General features: G+C 50.9%; 1 protein-coding gene across 1 annotated transcript in view; it reads right to left on the bottom strand.

The window, feature by feature from the left end:
- The window catches only part of GABPA (GA binding protein transcription factor subunit alpha), an 87,847-nt gene that overhangs the window by 50,228 nt on the left and 25,119 nt on the right, over window positions 1–12,500 (bottom strand). The window contains exon 4 of the mRNA XM_075333057.1: window positions 7,879–7,963. Within this exon, the coding sequence (XP_075189172.1) occupies window positions 7,879–7,963 (85 nt within the window). The remainder of the gene's footprint in view (window positions 1–7,878; window positions 7,964–12,500) is intronic.

The following is a 12,500-nucleotide window of genomic DNA, read 5'->3' on the forward strand; positions in this document are numbered from 1 at the left end:
CCAGGACGCACCCACGGCTCTGGTTGAGTGGGCTTTTAGCCCTGAAGGAACCGGAAGCCCCGCAGAGCGGTAGGCCTCTAGAATTGGTTCTTTGATCCATCGAGCCAGGGTGGCTTTAGAAGCCTGCAATCCCTTGCGCGGACCAGCGACAAGGACAAAAAGTGCATCGGAACGGCGTATGGGCGCCGTTCGGGAGATGTAGATTCTGAGTGCTCTCACCAGATCTAGCAAACGTAAGTCCTTTTCATACCGGTGAACCGGATGAGGGTAAAAGGAAGGCAAGGATATATCCTGATTAAGATGAAACGAGGATACGACCTTAGGGAGAAACTCCGGAATGGGGCGCAGCACTACCTTGTCCTGGTGGAACACCAGGAAAGGAGCCTTGGATGACAAAGCTGCCAGCTCAGACACTCGCCGAAGCGATGTGATCGCGACAAGAAACGCCACTTTCTGTGACAGTCGAGAAAAGGAAACGTCCTTTAGAGGCTCGAAGGGCGGCTTTTGCAGAGCAACAAGTACTCTGTTCAGATCCCATGGATCTAACGGCCGCTTGTACGGGGGCACAATATGACAGACCCCCTGTAGGAACGTGCGCACCTTAGGAAGACGTGCTAGACGCTTCTGAAAAAACACAGACAGTGCCGAGACTTGCCCTTTAAGGGAACTGAGCGACAAGCCCTTTTCCAACCCCGATTGCAGGAAGGAAAGAAAGGTGGGCAATGCAAATGGCCAAGGGGATACTCTCTGTGCAGAGCACCAAGATAAGAAAATCTTCCACGTCCTGTGGTAGATCTTAGCAGACGTTGACTTCCTAGCCTGTCTCATTGTGGCTACGACTCCTTGAGATAATCCTGCAGACGCTAGGATCCAGGACTCAATGGCCACACAGTCAGGTTCAGGGCCGCAGAATTCTGATGGAAAAAAACGGCCCTTGGGACAGTAAGTCTGGTCGGTCTGGCAGTGACCACGGTCGACCGACCGTGAGATGCCACAGATCCGGATACCACGATCTCCTCGGCCAGTCTGGGGCGACGAGTATGACGCGGCTGCAATCGGATCTGATCTTGCGTAACACTCTGGGCAAGAGTGCCAGAGGTGGGAAGACGTATGGGAGCCGGAACTGCGACCAATCTTGAACTAATGCGTCTGCCGCCAGAGCTCTTTGATCGCGCGACCTCGCCATGAATGCCGGGACCTTGTTGTTGTGCCGGGACGCCATTAGGTCGACGTCCGGCACTCCCCATCGGCGACAGATTTCCTGAAACACGTCCGGGTGAAGGGACCATTCCCCTGCGTCCATGCCCTGGCGACTGAGGAAGTCTGCTTCCCAGTTTTCTACGCCGGGGATGTGAACTGCGGATATGGTGGAGGCCGTGGCTTCCACCCACATCAGAATCCGCCGGACTTCCTGGAAGGCTTGCCGACTGCGTGTCCCCCCTTGGTGGTTGATGTATGCCACCGCTGTGGAGTTGTCCGACTGAATTCGGATCTGCCTTCCTTCCAGCCACTGCTGGAAGGCTAGTAGGGCAAGATACACTGCTCTGATTTCCAGAACATTGATCTGAAGGGTGGACTCCTGCGGAGTCCACGTCCCCTGAGCCCTGTGGTGGAGAAACACTGCTCCCCACCCTGACAGACTCGCATCTGTCGTGACCACTGCCCAGGATGGGGGCAGGAAGGATCTTCCCTGAGACAATGAGGTGGGAAGGAGCCACCATTGTAGAGAGTCCTTGGCCGTCTGGGAAAGAGAGACTTTCCTGTCCAGGGACGTTGACTTCCCGTCCCATTGGCGGAGAATGTCCCATTGAAGTGGGCGCAGATGAAACTGCGCAAAGGGAACTGCTTCCATGGCTGCCACCATCTTCCCGAGGAAGTGCATGAGGCGCCGTAAGGGGTGCGACTGGCCCTGAAGGAGGGATTGCACCCCTGTCTGTAGTGACCGCTGCTTGTTCAGCGGAAGCTTCACTCTCGTTGCTCGAGTATGGAACTCCATGCCAAGATACGTTAGTGACTGTGTCGGAGACAGATTCGACTTTGGAAAGTTGATGATCCATCCAAACGTCTGTAGAGTCTCCAGTGTAGCATGTAGACTGAGTTGGCATGCCTCTTGAGAGGGTGCCTTGACAAGTAGATCGTCTAGGTAAGGGATCACCGAGTGTCCCTGAGAGTGCAAGACTGCTACCACTGCCGCCATGACCTTGGTGAAAACCCGTGGGGCTGTCGCCAGACCGAATGGCAGAGCTACGAACTGAAGATGTTCGTTTCCTATCACAAAACGTAGAAAACGTTGATGTTCTGTAGCAATTGGCACGTGGAGATAAGCATCTTTGATGTCTATTGAGGCAAGGAAGTCTCCTTGAGACATTGAGGCCACGACAGAGCGGAGGGTTTCCATCCGGAACCGCCTGGCGTGCACATGTTTGTTGAGCAGCTTTAGATCCAGAACAGGACGGAACGAGCCGTCCTTTTTTGGAACCACAAAGAGACTGGAGTAAAACCCTCGCCCTTGTTCCTGAGGCGGTACAGGAACCACTACTCCTTCCGCTCTTAGGGAGTCCACCGCCTGCAGCAGGGCATCTGCTCGGTCTGGATGTGGGGAGGTTCTGAAGAACCGAGCTGGAGGACGAGAACTGAACTCGATTCTGTACCCGCGCGACAAAATGTCTGTCACCCACCGGTCTTTGACCTGTGACATCCAAATGACGGAAAAGCGGGAGAGCCTGCCCCCGACCGGAGATGCGGAGGGGGGGAGCTGGAAGTCATGAGGTGGCCGCTTTGGAAGCGGTTCCTCCATTTGCTTTCTTGGGGCGCGCGTGAGCCCGCCAGGAATCTGAGCTTCTTTGCGTCCTCTGAGTCCCTTTGGACGAGGAGAATTGTGTCTTGCCCGAACCTCGAAAGGACTGAAACCTCTGCTGCCACTTTTTCTGCTGAGGTTTGCTTGTTCTGGGCTGGGGTAAAGAAGAGTCTTTACCCTTGGACTGTTTAATGATGTCAGCCAATGGTTCGCCAAACAGTCTATCTCTAGATAAAGGCAGGCTGGTTAAACATTTTTTGGAACCAGCATCTGCTTTCCAGTCCTTTAACCACAAGGCTCTGCGCAAAACTACCGAATTGGCGGACGCCATTGAGGTGCGGCTGGTAGATTCTAGGACCGCATTGATAGCGTAAGACGCGAACGCGGACATCTGCGAGGTAAGGGACGCCACTTGCGGCACCGCTGGATGTAAGATAGCATCCACTTTTGCTAAACCAGCTGAAATAGCTTGGAGTGCCCATACGGCTGCGAATGCTGGAGCAAACGACGCGCCGATAGCTTCATAGACAGATTTTAACCAAAGGTCCATCTGTCTGTCATTGGCATCCTTAAGTGAAGCGCCATCCTCCACTGCAACTATGGATCTAGCTGCAAGTTTGGAAATCGGGGGGTCAACTTTTGGACACTGGGTCCAGCGCTTGACCACATCAGGGGGAAAAGGAAAACGTGTATCCTTAGAACGTTTAGAGAAACGCCTTTCTGGATGAGCGTCGTGTTTCTGGATTGACTCTCTGAAGTCAGAGTGATCCAAGAAAGCACTTAATTTACGCTTGGGATAGAGGAAACGAAACTTCTCCTGCTCTGCAGCTGCCTCCTCTGCTGAAGGGGCTGGGGGAGAAATATCTAACAGTCTATTGATGGCTGAGATAAGATCGTTTACCATGGCGTCCCCATCCGGGGTATCCAGATTGAGAGGGGTTCCAGGATAAGACTCCTGATCACTCTCATCAGACGCATCACAGGGAGACTGATTGCGCTGAGACCCTGAGCAGTGTGATGACGTTGAGGGTCTTTCCCAGCGAGCTCGCTTAGGGTGGCTGGGGCTATCATCTGAGTCATAATACTCAGCCTGTGAAGCCGGGGACCCCCTTGCAGTCTGGATTAAATCCAACTGAGGGGGATTAGAGGACAGAGACCTCGCCGTGTCCATAGACTGAGCCCCAGGCATGGATTGCAAAGTTTCAAGGATTTTTGCCATAGTCACAGACATACTACCCGCAAAAACTGCAAAGTCTGTCCCTGACACCGGGGCAGGACTTACAGGCGTCTCAGCCTGGGTCACTATCTCTCCTGACTCCGGCTGGCGAAGCAGCACCGGATCTGAGCATTGCACACAATGGGGGTCCTTGGAGCCTGCTGGTAGAGCAGCCCCACATGCAGCACACGCAGTGTACACAGCCCTAGCCTTGGCAGCCTTGCGTTTTGCGGATGACATGTTGCTGCCTCCTCAGAGTGATCTGGGTATACAGCCAGGAAGCGACCTCACAGTGCAAGCAATAAGGAAATATATATATGTCCAGTGACACAGTACACTAATACACACTGAGGCACTAGAGGGGCCAGCTGAAAAGCCGCTTACCGCCCGCTTAAGAGCGGGTGTGTGATCTCCAAAGCCCCCTAGTCCAGGTCTCCCAGAGCCTTGCGTCCTTCCTCCAGCCAGACATGCATGTAATGGCTGCCGGCGTCCTGAGAGAGGAGGGGGGGCGGGCCCTGGGCGTTCCTGACTAAGAGCGGGAAGCCTGCTTCCCTCTGTGCCTAGTGAGAGGGCTGGAGCATGTAAATCAGGCTCCAGCCCTCGTCGCTGCCGTGAAACAGCGTCTCTCCCCTACCCTGATTGACAGGGTGGGGGCGGGAACGAATCGGAGCTGCCGGCGTCCTAGGCCGCAAAAGCCGGGGACTAGATTTATAAACGCCACCGCCGTAAAAGCGCGGTCGGCGTGTCCCCGGCGAACTAAAAGTCACAGCAGCGCCGCCGGTCCAGCGGGGGTCGGCGCTGCGTTCCCACACACAGAAAAAAGTCCCCCAGTTAAACTGTAGGAACACTAGCTCTAGCGTTACGGTCCCCGGCGCACTACAACACCCAGCCAGCCCGGAGTGTGTCTGTGCCTGCCGGGGACACAGAGTACCTGTATGATGCAGGGCCATGTCCCTGATGGTACTCCTGCTCGGCATCCACCAGGTTCTATGGGTCTGTGGATGGAGCCCGGCGTCAGAGCTTTGAGGCCGGCAGGATCCCACTTCCACAGAGCCCTACAAGGGGATGTGGAAGGAAAACAGCATGTGGGGCTCCAGCCTCTGTACCAGCAATAGGTACCTCAACCTTACAACACCATCAACGGGTGAGAAGGGAGCATGCTGGGGGCCCTATATGGGCCCTCTTTTCTTCCATCCGAAGTAGTCAGCAGCTACTGCTGACTAAAATCTGTGGAGCTATGCGTGGATGTCTGACCTCCTTCGCACAAAGCTTGAAAACTGGAGTACCCGTGATACCACGGGGGGGTATAGCCAGAAGGGGAGGGGCCTTGCACTTTTTAGTGTAGTGCTTTGTGTGGCCTCCGGAGGGCAGTAGCTATACCCCAATCGTCTGGGTCTCCCAATAGAGCGCTGAAGAAAGGCCTGGGCGTCCACGGATGACAACAGTGGTGGATGATCGCCGCATACTTTCTTTGGTGAAGAAGAACCCGTTCACAACATCAACTGAAGTCCAGAACACTCTCAGTGAAGTAGGTGTATCTGTCTCTAAGTCAACAGTAAAGAGAAGACTCCATGAAAGTAAATACAAAGGGTTCACATCTAGATGCAAACCATTCATCAATTCCAAAAATAGACAGGCCAGAGTTAAATTTGCTGAAAAACACCTCATGAAGCCAGCTCAGTTCTGGAAAAGTATTCTATGGACAGATGAGACAAAGATCAACCTGTACCAGAATGATGGGAAGAAAAAAGTTTGGAGAAGAAAGGGAACGGCACATGATCCAAGGCACACCACATCCTCTGTAAAACATGGTGGAGGCAACGTGATGGCATGGGCATGCATGGCTTTCAATGGCACTGGGTCACTTGTGTTTATTGATGACATAACAGCAGACAAGAGTAGCCGGATGAATTCTGAAGTGTACCGGGATATACTTTCAGCCCAGATTCAGCCAAATGCCGCAAAGTTGATCGGACGGCGCTTCATAGTACAGATGGACAATGACCCCAAGCATACAGCCAAAGCTACCCAGGAGTTCATGAGTGCAAAAAAGTGGAACATTCTGCAATGGCCAAGTCAATCACCAGATCTTAACCCAATTGAGCACGAATTTCACTTGCTCAAATCCAGACTTAAGACGGAAAGACCCATAAACAAGCAAGACCTGAAGGCTGCGGCTGTAAAGGCCTGGCAAAGCATTAAGAAGGAGGAAACCCAGCGTTTGGTGATGTCCATGGGTTCCAGACTTAAGGCAGTGATTGCCTCCAAAGGATTCGCAACAAAATATTGAAAATAAAAATATTTTGTTTGGGTTTGGTTTATTTGTCCAATTATTTTTGACCTCCTAAAATGTGGAGTGTTTGTAAAGAAATGTGACAATTCCTACAATTTCTATCAGATATTTTTGTTCAAACCTTCAAATTAAACGTTACAATCTGCACTTGAATTCTGTTGTAGAGGTTTCATTTCAAATCCAATGTGGTGGCATGCAGAGCCCAACTCGCGAAAATTGTGTCACTGTCCAAATATTTCTGGACCTAACTGTATATGTATGTATAATATATATATATATATATATATATATATATATATATATATATATATATATATATATATATATATATATATATATATATATATATATATATATATATATATATATATACACACACACACACACACATACATAATTATATATAGATATGTTAATATTAGTGATGAGCGAGCGCTACCATGCTCAAGTGACTCGGTATTCGTAACAAGCAGTTTGGCACTCGGATAGGCACGACTCGTTATTGAGTATAATAGAAGTTAATGAGGAAAGGGAGTATTTTTCTGAGAAATCTTCTGGAAAAACGCTTGAATTCTTTATTGCCTTCGATTATATTTAGGTGCTCAAGTCGTACCCATCCGAGCATCCAACTGTTCGTTACAAGCACCCGAGCATGGTAGTGCCCGCTCATCACTAGTTACCAGTACCAAGCACCCGAGCATGGTAGTGCCCACTCATCACTAGTTACCAGTACCAAGCACCCGAGCATGGTAGTGCCCACTCATCACTAGTTACCAGTACTGAGCACCCGAGCATGGTAGTGCCCACTCATCACTAGTTACCAGTACTGAGCACCCGAGCATGGTAGTGCCCGCTCATCACTAGTTACGAGCATTGAGCACCCGAGCATGGTAGTGCCCGCTCATTACTAGTTACGAGCATTGAGCACCCGAGCATGGTAGTGCCCGCTCATCACTAGTTACCAGTACTGAGCACCCGAGCATGGTAGTGCCCACTCATCACTAGTTACGAGTACAGAGCACCTGAGCATGGTAGTGCCCGCTCATCACTAGTTACCAGTACTGAGCACCCGAGCATGGTAGTGCCCGCTCATCACTAGTTACCAGTACTGAGCACCCGAGCATGGTAGTGCCAAGTACTGAGCACCCGAGCATGGTAGTGCCCGCTCATCACTAGTTATGAATACTGAGCACCCGAGCATGGTAGTGCCCGCTCATCACTAGTTACCAGTACTGAGCACCCGAGCATGGTAGTGCCCGCTCATCACTAGTTATGAATACTGAGCACCCGAGCATGGTAGTGGCCGCTCATCACTAGTTACCAGTACTGAGCACCCGAGCATGGTAGTGCCCGCTCATCACTAGTTACGAGTACTGAGCACCCGAGCATGGTAGTGCTTGCTCATTACTAGTTATGAATACTGAGTACCCGAGCATGGTAGTGCCCGCTCATCACTAGTTACGAGTACTCAGCACCCGAGCATGGTAGTGATCGCTCATCACTAGTTACGAGTACTCAGCACCCGAGCATGGTAGTGCTTGCTCATTACTAGTTAATACTCCTACTACTAACCTTGCTGAGAAATTACTTGCACACTCAGTTGGACTGATCCATCGGTTTTAACTCCCTGGTCAAATAAACTTCTGTCTGGATCAAGCTGTGGTAGAAATAGAAATGGAACAAATAAGAAAAGGATTCCCACAAAGCAAATATCACAATGTGAATGGCTATTCAGGTATGTGCACAAGAATTCTTTTAAACTGGGGCGCAGGAGGACGCGTCAAGAAACGCAGCATTTTCCTCCAAAGCATGTTTTGTGGAGGATTTTTTTTGGGGTAGTTATGGCAGATTTTTTTTTGTTTTTGAGTCATCCCATTGCCTTATGTTGTAAGAGCTCATTACACCAGCAGAATGGTTCACACATTTCTTTTAACCGCTTGGCATCTTTGGAGACTTGAAGTGGTTAAAAGTCACTAAAAAGCCTGAATATATGAACTGCAAAGTTGTTTTTCACTAGAAAGACATAGGTTCATTGTTTTGAGCATTTACTGGGAGCTTTTTCAGGGAGATTTAGGAGTAGCATATAATTAACCAACAACCACCTATACATGATATATTTATCTACCCACATATAATACATGTGTAAAATATAACGATAATTTGAAAAACATACAGGATAGGACTATGGGCAAATCGCACAATTAACTGAACATCAAAAGGAGGAAAAAAGCGATCAAAACGCCCATAATTAATTTGCAATTATTTTTTATTTATTATTTGAGTCATGACAAACATGCAAAGGGTGAAGCAATTGGTGCAGGACAAAATAGACCCCTAAGGTCTCAGATCCCTCCATATGAAAAATCCAGAATTATCAATTTAGTGGCAACTCAGTATGGATACACATATAGTCCACTAGGTGTCCCTGACGAAGGTAACCTAGTGTTACCGAAACGGCCGTTGGGTGGTCTGTGGACTCCCTCCTGCTGATATCCTGCATCAGGCTTTCCTTGCAACTATGTAAGTTAAGAATCTTTGTCTTTAATTAGTTATGATTAACTATCACATATGTGTATATAAATCTGGTTGTCAGCAGAATTTGCTAGTTGGATATAAGGTAAAGTTAGCATGAATATATAGTGACACCTGGTGGACTATATGTGTATCCATATTGAGTTGCCATGAAGAAGGGAATTTTGTTACTTACCGTAAATTCCTTTTCTTCTAGCTCCTATTGGGAGACCCAGACGATTGGGTGTATAGCTACTGCCTCCGGAGGCCACACAAAGCATTACACTAAAAAGTGTAAGGCCCCTCCCCTTCTGGCTATACACCCCCAGTGGGATCACTGGCTCACCAGTTTTAGTGCAAAAGCAAGAAGGAGGAAAGCCAATAACTTGGTTAAACAAATTCACTCCGAGTAACATCGGAGAACTGAAAAACCGTTTAACATGAACAACATGTGTACCCGAAAAAACCCAAAAATCCCGAAGGACAACAGGGCGGGTGCTGGGTCTCCCAATAGGAGCTAGAAGAAAAGGAATTTACGGTAAGTAACAAAATTCCCTTCTTCTTCGGCGCTCCATTGGGAGACCCAGACGATTGGGACGTCCAAAAGCTGTCCCTGGGTGGGTAAAGAAATACCTTATGTTAGAGCTGCGAAGACAGCCCTCCCCTACGGGGAGGCAACTGCCGCCTGCAGGACTCTTCTACCTAGGCTGGCGTCCGCCGAAGCATAGGTATGCACCTGATAATGTTTGGTGAAAGTGTGCAGACTCGACCAGGTAGCTGCCTGGCACACCTGTTGAGCCGTAGCCTGGTGTCGCAATGCCCAGGACGCACCCACGGCTCTGGTAGAATGGGCCTTCAGCCCTGATGGAACCGGAAGCCCAGCAGAACGGTAGGCTTCAAGAATTGGTTCTTTGATCCATCGAGCCAGGGTGGCTTTGGAAGCCTGCGACCCTTTGCGCTAACCAGCGACAAGGACAAAGAGTGCATCGGAGCGGCGCAGGGGCGCCGTGCGGGAAATGTAGATTCTGAGTGCTCTCACCAGATCTAACAAATGTAAATTCTTCTCATACCGATGAACTGCATGAGGACAAAAAGAAGGCAAAGAGATATCCTGATTAAGATGAAAAGAGGATACCACCTTCGGGAGAAACTCCTGAATGGGGCGCAGCACTACCTTGTCCTGGTGGAAGACCAGGAAAGGAGCCTTGGATGACAGCGCTGCTAGCTCAGACACTCTCCGAAGAGATGTGATGGCTACCAGAAAAGCCACTTTCTGTGATAGTCTAGAAAGTGAAACCTCCCTCAGAGGCTCGAAGGGCGGCTTCTGGAGGGCAACTAGTACCCTGTTCAGATCCCATGGATCTAACGGCCGCTTGTACGGGGGTACGATATGGCAAACCCCCTGTAGGAACATGCGCACCTTAGGAAGTCGTGCTAGACGCTTTTGAAAAAAGACGGATAGCGCCGAGACTTGCCCTTTAAGGGAGCCAAGCGACAAACCTTTTTCTAACCCAGATTGCAGGAAAGAAAGAAAGGTAGGCAATGCAAAAGGCCAGGGAGACACTCCCTGAGCAGAGCACCAGGATAAGAATATCCTCCACGTTCTGTGGTAGATCTTAGCGGACGTGGGCTTCCTAGCCTGTCTCATGGTGGCAACGACCCCTTGGGATAATCCTGAAGACCCTAGGATCCAGGACTCAATGGCCACACAGTCAGGTTCAGGGCCGCAGAATTCCGATGGAAAAACGGCCCTTGGGACAGTAAGTCTGGTCGGTCTGGTAGTGCCGACGGTTGGCCGACCGTGAGATGCCACAGATCCGGATACCACGCCCTCCTTGGCCAGTCTGGGGCGACGAGTATGACGCGGCTGCAGTCGGATCTGATCTTGCGTAGCACTCTGGGCAAGAGTGCCAGAGGTGGAAACACATAAGGGAGCCGGAACTGCGACCAATCTTGCACTAAGGCGTCTGCCGCCAGAGCTCTGTGATCGCGAGACCGTGCTATGAAGGTTGGGACCTTGTTGTTGTGCCTGGACGCCATTAGGTCGACGTCCGGCCTTCCCCAGCGGCTACAGATTTCCTGAAACACGTCCGGGTGAAGGGACCATTCCCCTGCGTCCATGCCCTGGCGGCTGAGGAAGTCTGCTTCCCAGTTTTCTACGCCGGGGATGTGAACTGCGGATACGGTGGAGGCCGTGGCTTCCACCCACATCAGAATCCGCCGAACTTCCTGGAAGGCTTGCCGACTGCGTGTCCCTCCTTGGTGATTGATGTATGCCACCGCTGTGGAGTTGTCCGACTGAATTCGGATCTGCTTTTCTTCCAGCCACTGCTGGAAGGCTAGTAGGGCAAGATACACTGCTCTGATTTCCAGAACATGGATCTGAAGGGTGGACTCCTGCTGAGTCCACGTACCCTGAGCCCTGTGGTGGAGAAAAACTGCTCCCCACCCTGACAGACTCGCGTCTGTCGTGACTACCGCCCAAGACGGTGGTAGGAAGGATCTTCCCTGTGATAATGAGGTGGGAAGAAGCCACCATTGCAGAGAGTCCTTCTGTGAAAAGGATACTTTCCTGTTCAGGGATGTTGACTTCCCGTCCCATTGGCGGAGAATGTCCCAATAAGAGGACGCAGATGAAACTGCGCAAACGGAACCGCCTCCATTGCCGCCACCATCTTCCCGAGGAAGTGCATGAGGCGTCTTAAGGAGTGCGACTGACCTTGACGGAGAGTCTGCACCCCAGTCTGTAGTGACCGCTGCTTGTCCAGCGGAAGCTTCACTAGCGCTGAGAGGGTATGAAACTCCATGCCAAGATACGTTAGTGATTGGGTCGGTGACAGGTTTGACTTTGAGAAGTCGATGATCCACCCGAACGTCTGGAGAGTCTCCAGCGCAACATTCAGGCTGAGTTGGCATGCCTCTTGAGAGGGTGCCTTGACAAGTAGATCGTCCAAGTAAGGGATCACAGAGTGTCCCTGTGAGTGCAAGACTGCTACCACTGCCGCCATGACCTTGGTGAACACCCGTGGGGCTGTCGCCAGACCGAATGGCAGAGCTACGAACTGAAGATGGTCGTCTCCCATCACGAAACGTAGAAAACATTGGTGCTCTGTAGCAATCGGCACGTGGAGATAAGCATCTTTGATGTCTATTGATGCTAGGAAATATCCTTGAGACATTGAGGCAATGACGGAGCGGAGGGTTTCATCCGGAACCGCCTGGCCTCCACGTGCTTGTTGAGCAGTCTTAGGTCCAGAACGGAACGGAAAGAGCCATCCTTTTTTGGCACCACAACCAGATTGGAGGAAAACCGTGTCTTGTTCCTGAAGAGGAACAGGGATTACCACTCCTTCTGCCTGCAGAAGAGCATCGGCTCGGTGGGGAGGTGGGGACGTTCTGAAGAATCGAGTCGGAGGACGAGAACAGAACTCTGTCCTGTGCACGTGGGCACAATGTCCCTCACCCACCGGTCTGTGACCTGTGGCAGCTAAATGTCGCCAAAGGCGAGCGAGTCTGCCATCAACCGCGGATGCGGAGAGATGAGAGAGCTGAGAGTCATGAGGAGACCGCCTTGGTAGCGGTTCCTCCGGCTGCCTTCCTTGGGCGTGATTGAGCCCCCGGAAACTGAGCCCCTCTGAGGCTTTTCAGCTCTTTTGGACGAGGACAATTGGGACCTGCCCGAG

The sequence above is a fragment of the Anomaloglossus baeobatrachus genome, chromosome 2 (genome assembly GCF_048569485.1).
Source record: "Anomaloglossus baeobatrachus isolate aAnoBae1 chromosome 2, aAnoBae1.hap1, whole genome shotgun sequence".
Taxonomy (NCBI): Eukaryota; Metazoa; Chordata; class Amphibia; order Anura; family Aromobatidae; genus Anomaloglossus; species Anomaloglossus baeobatrachus.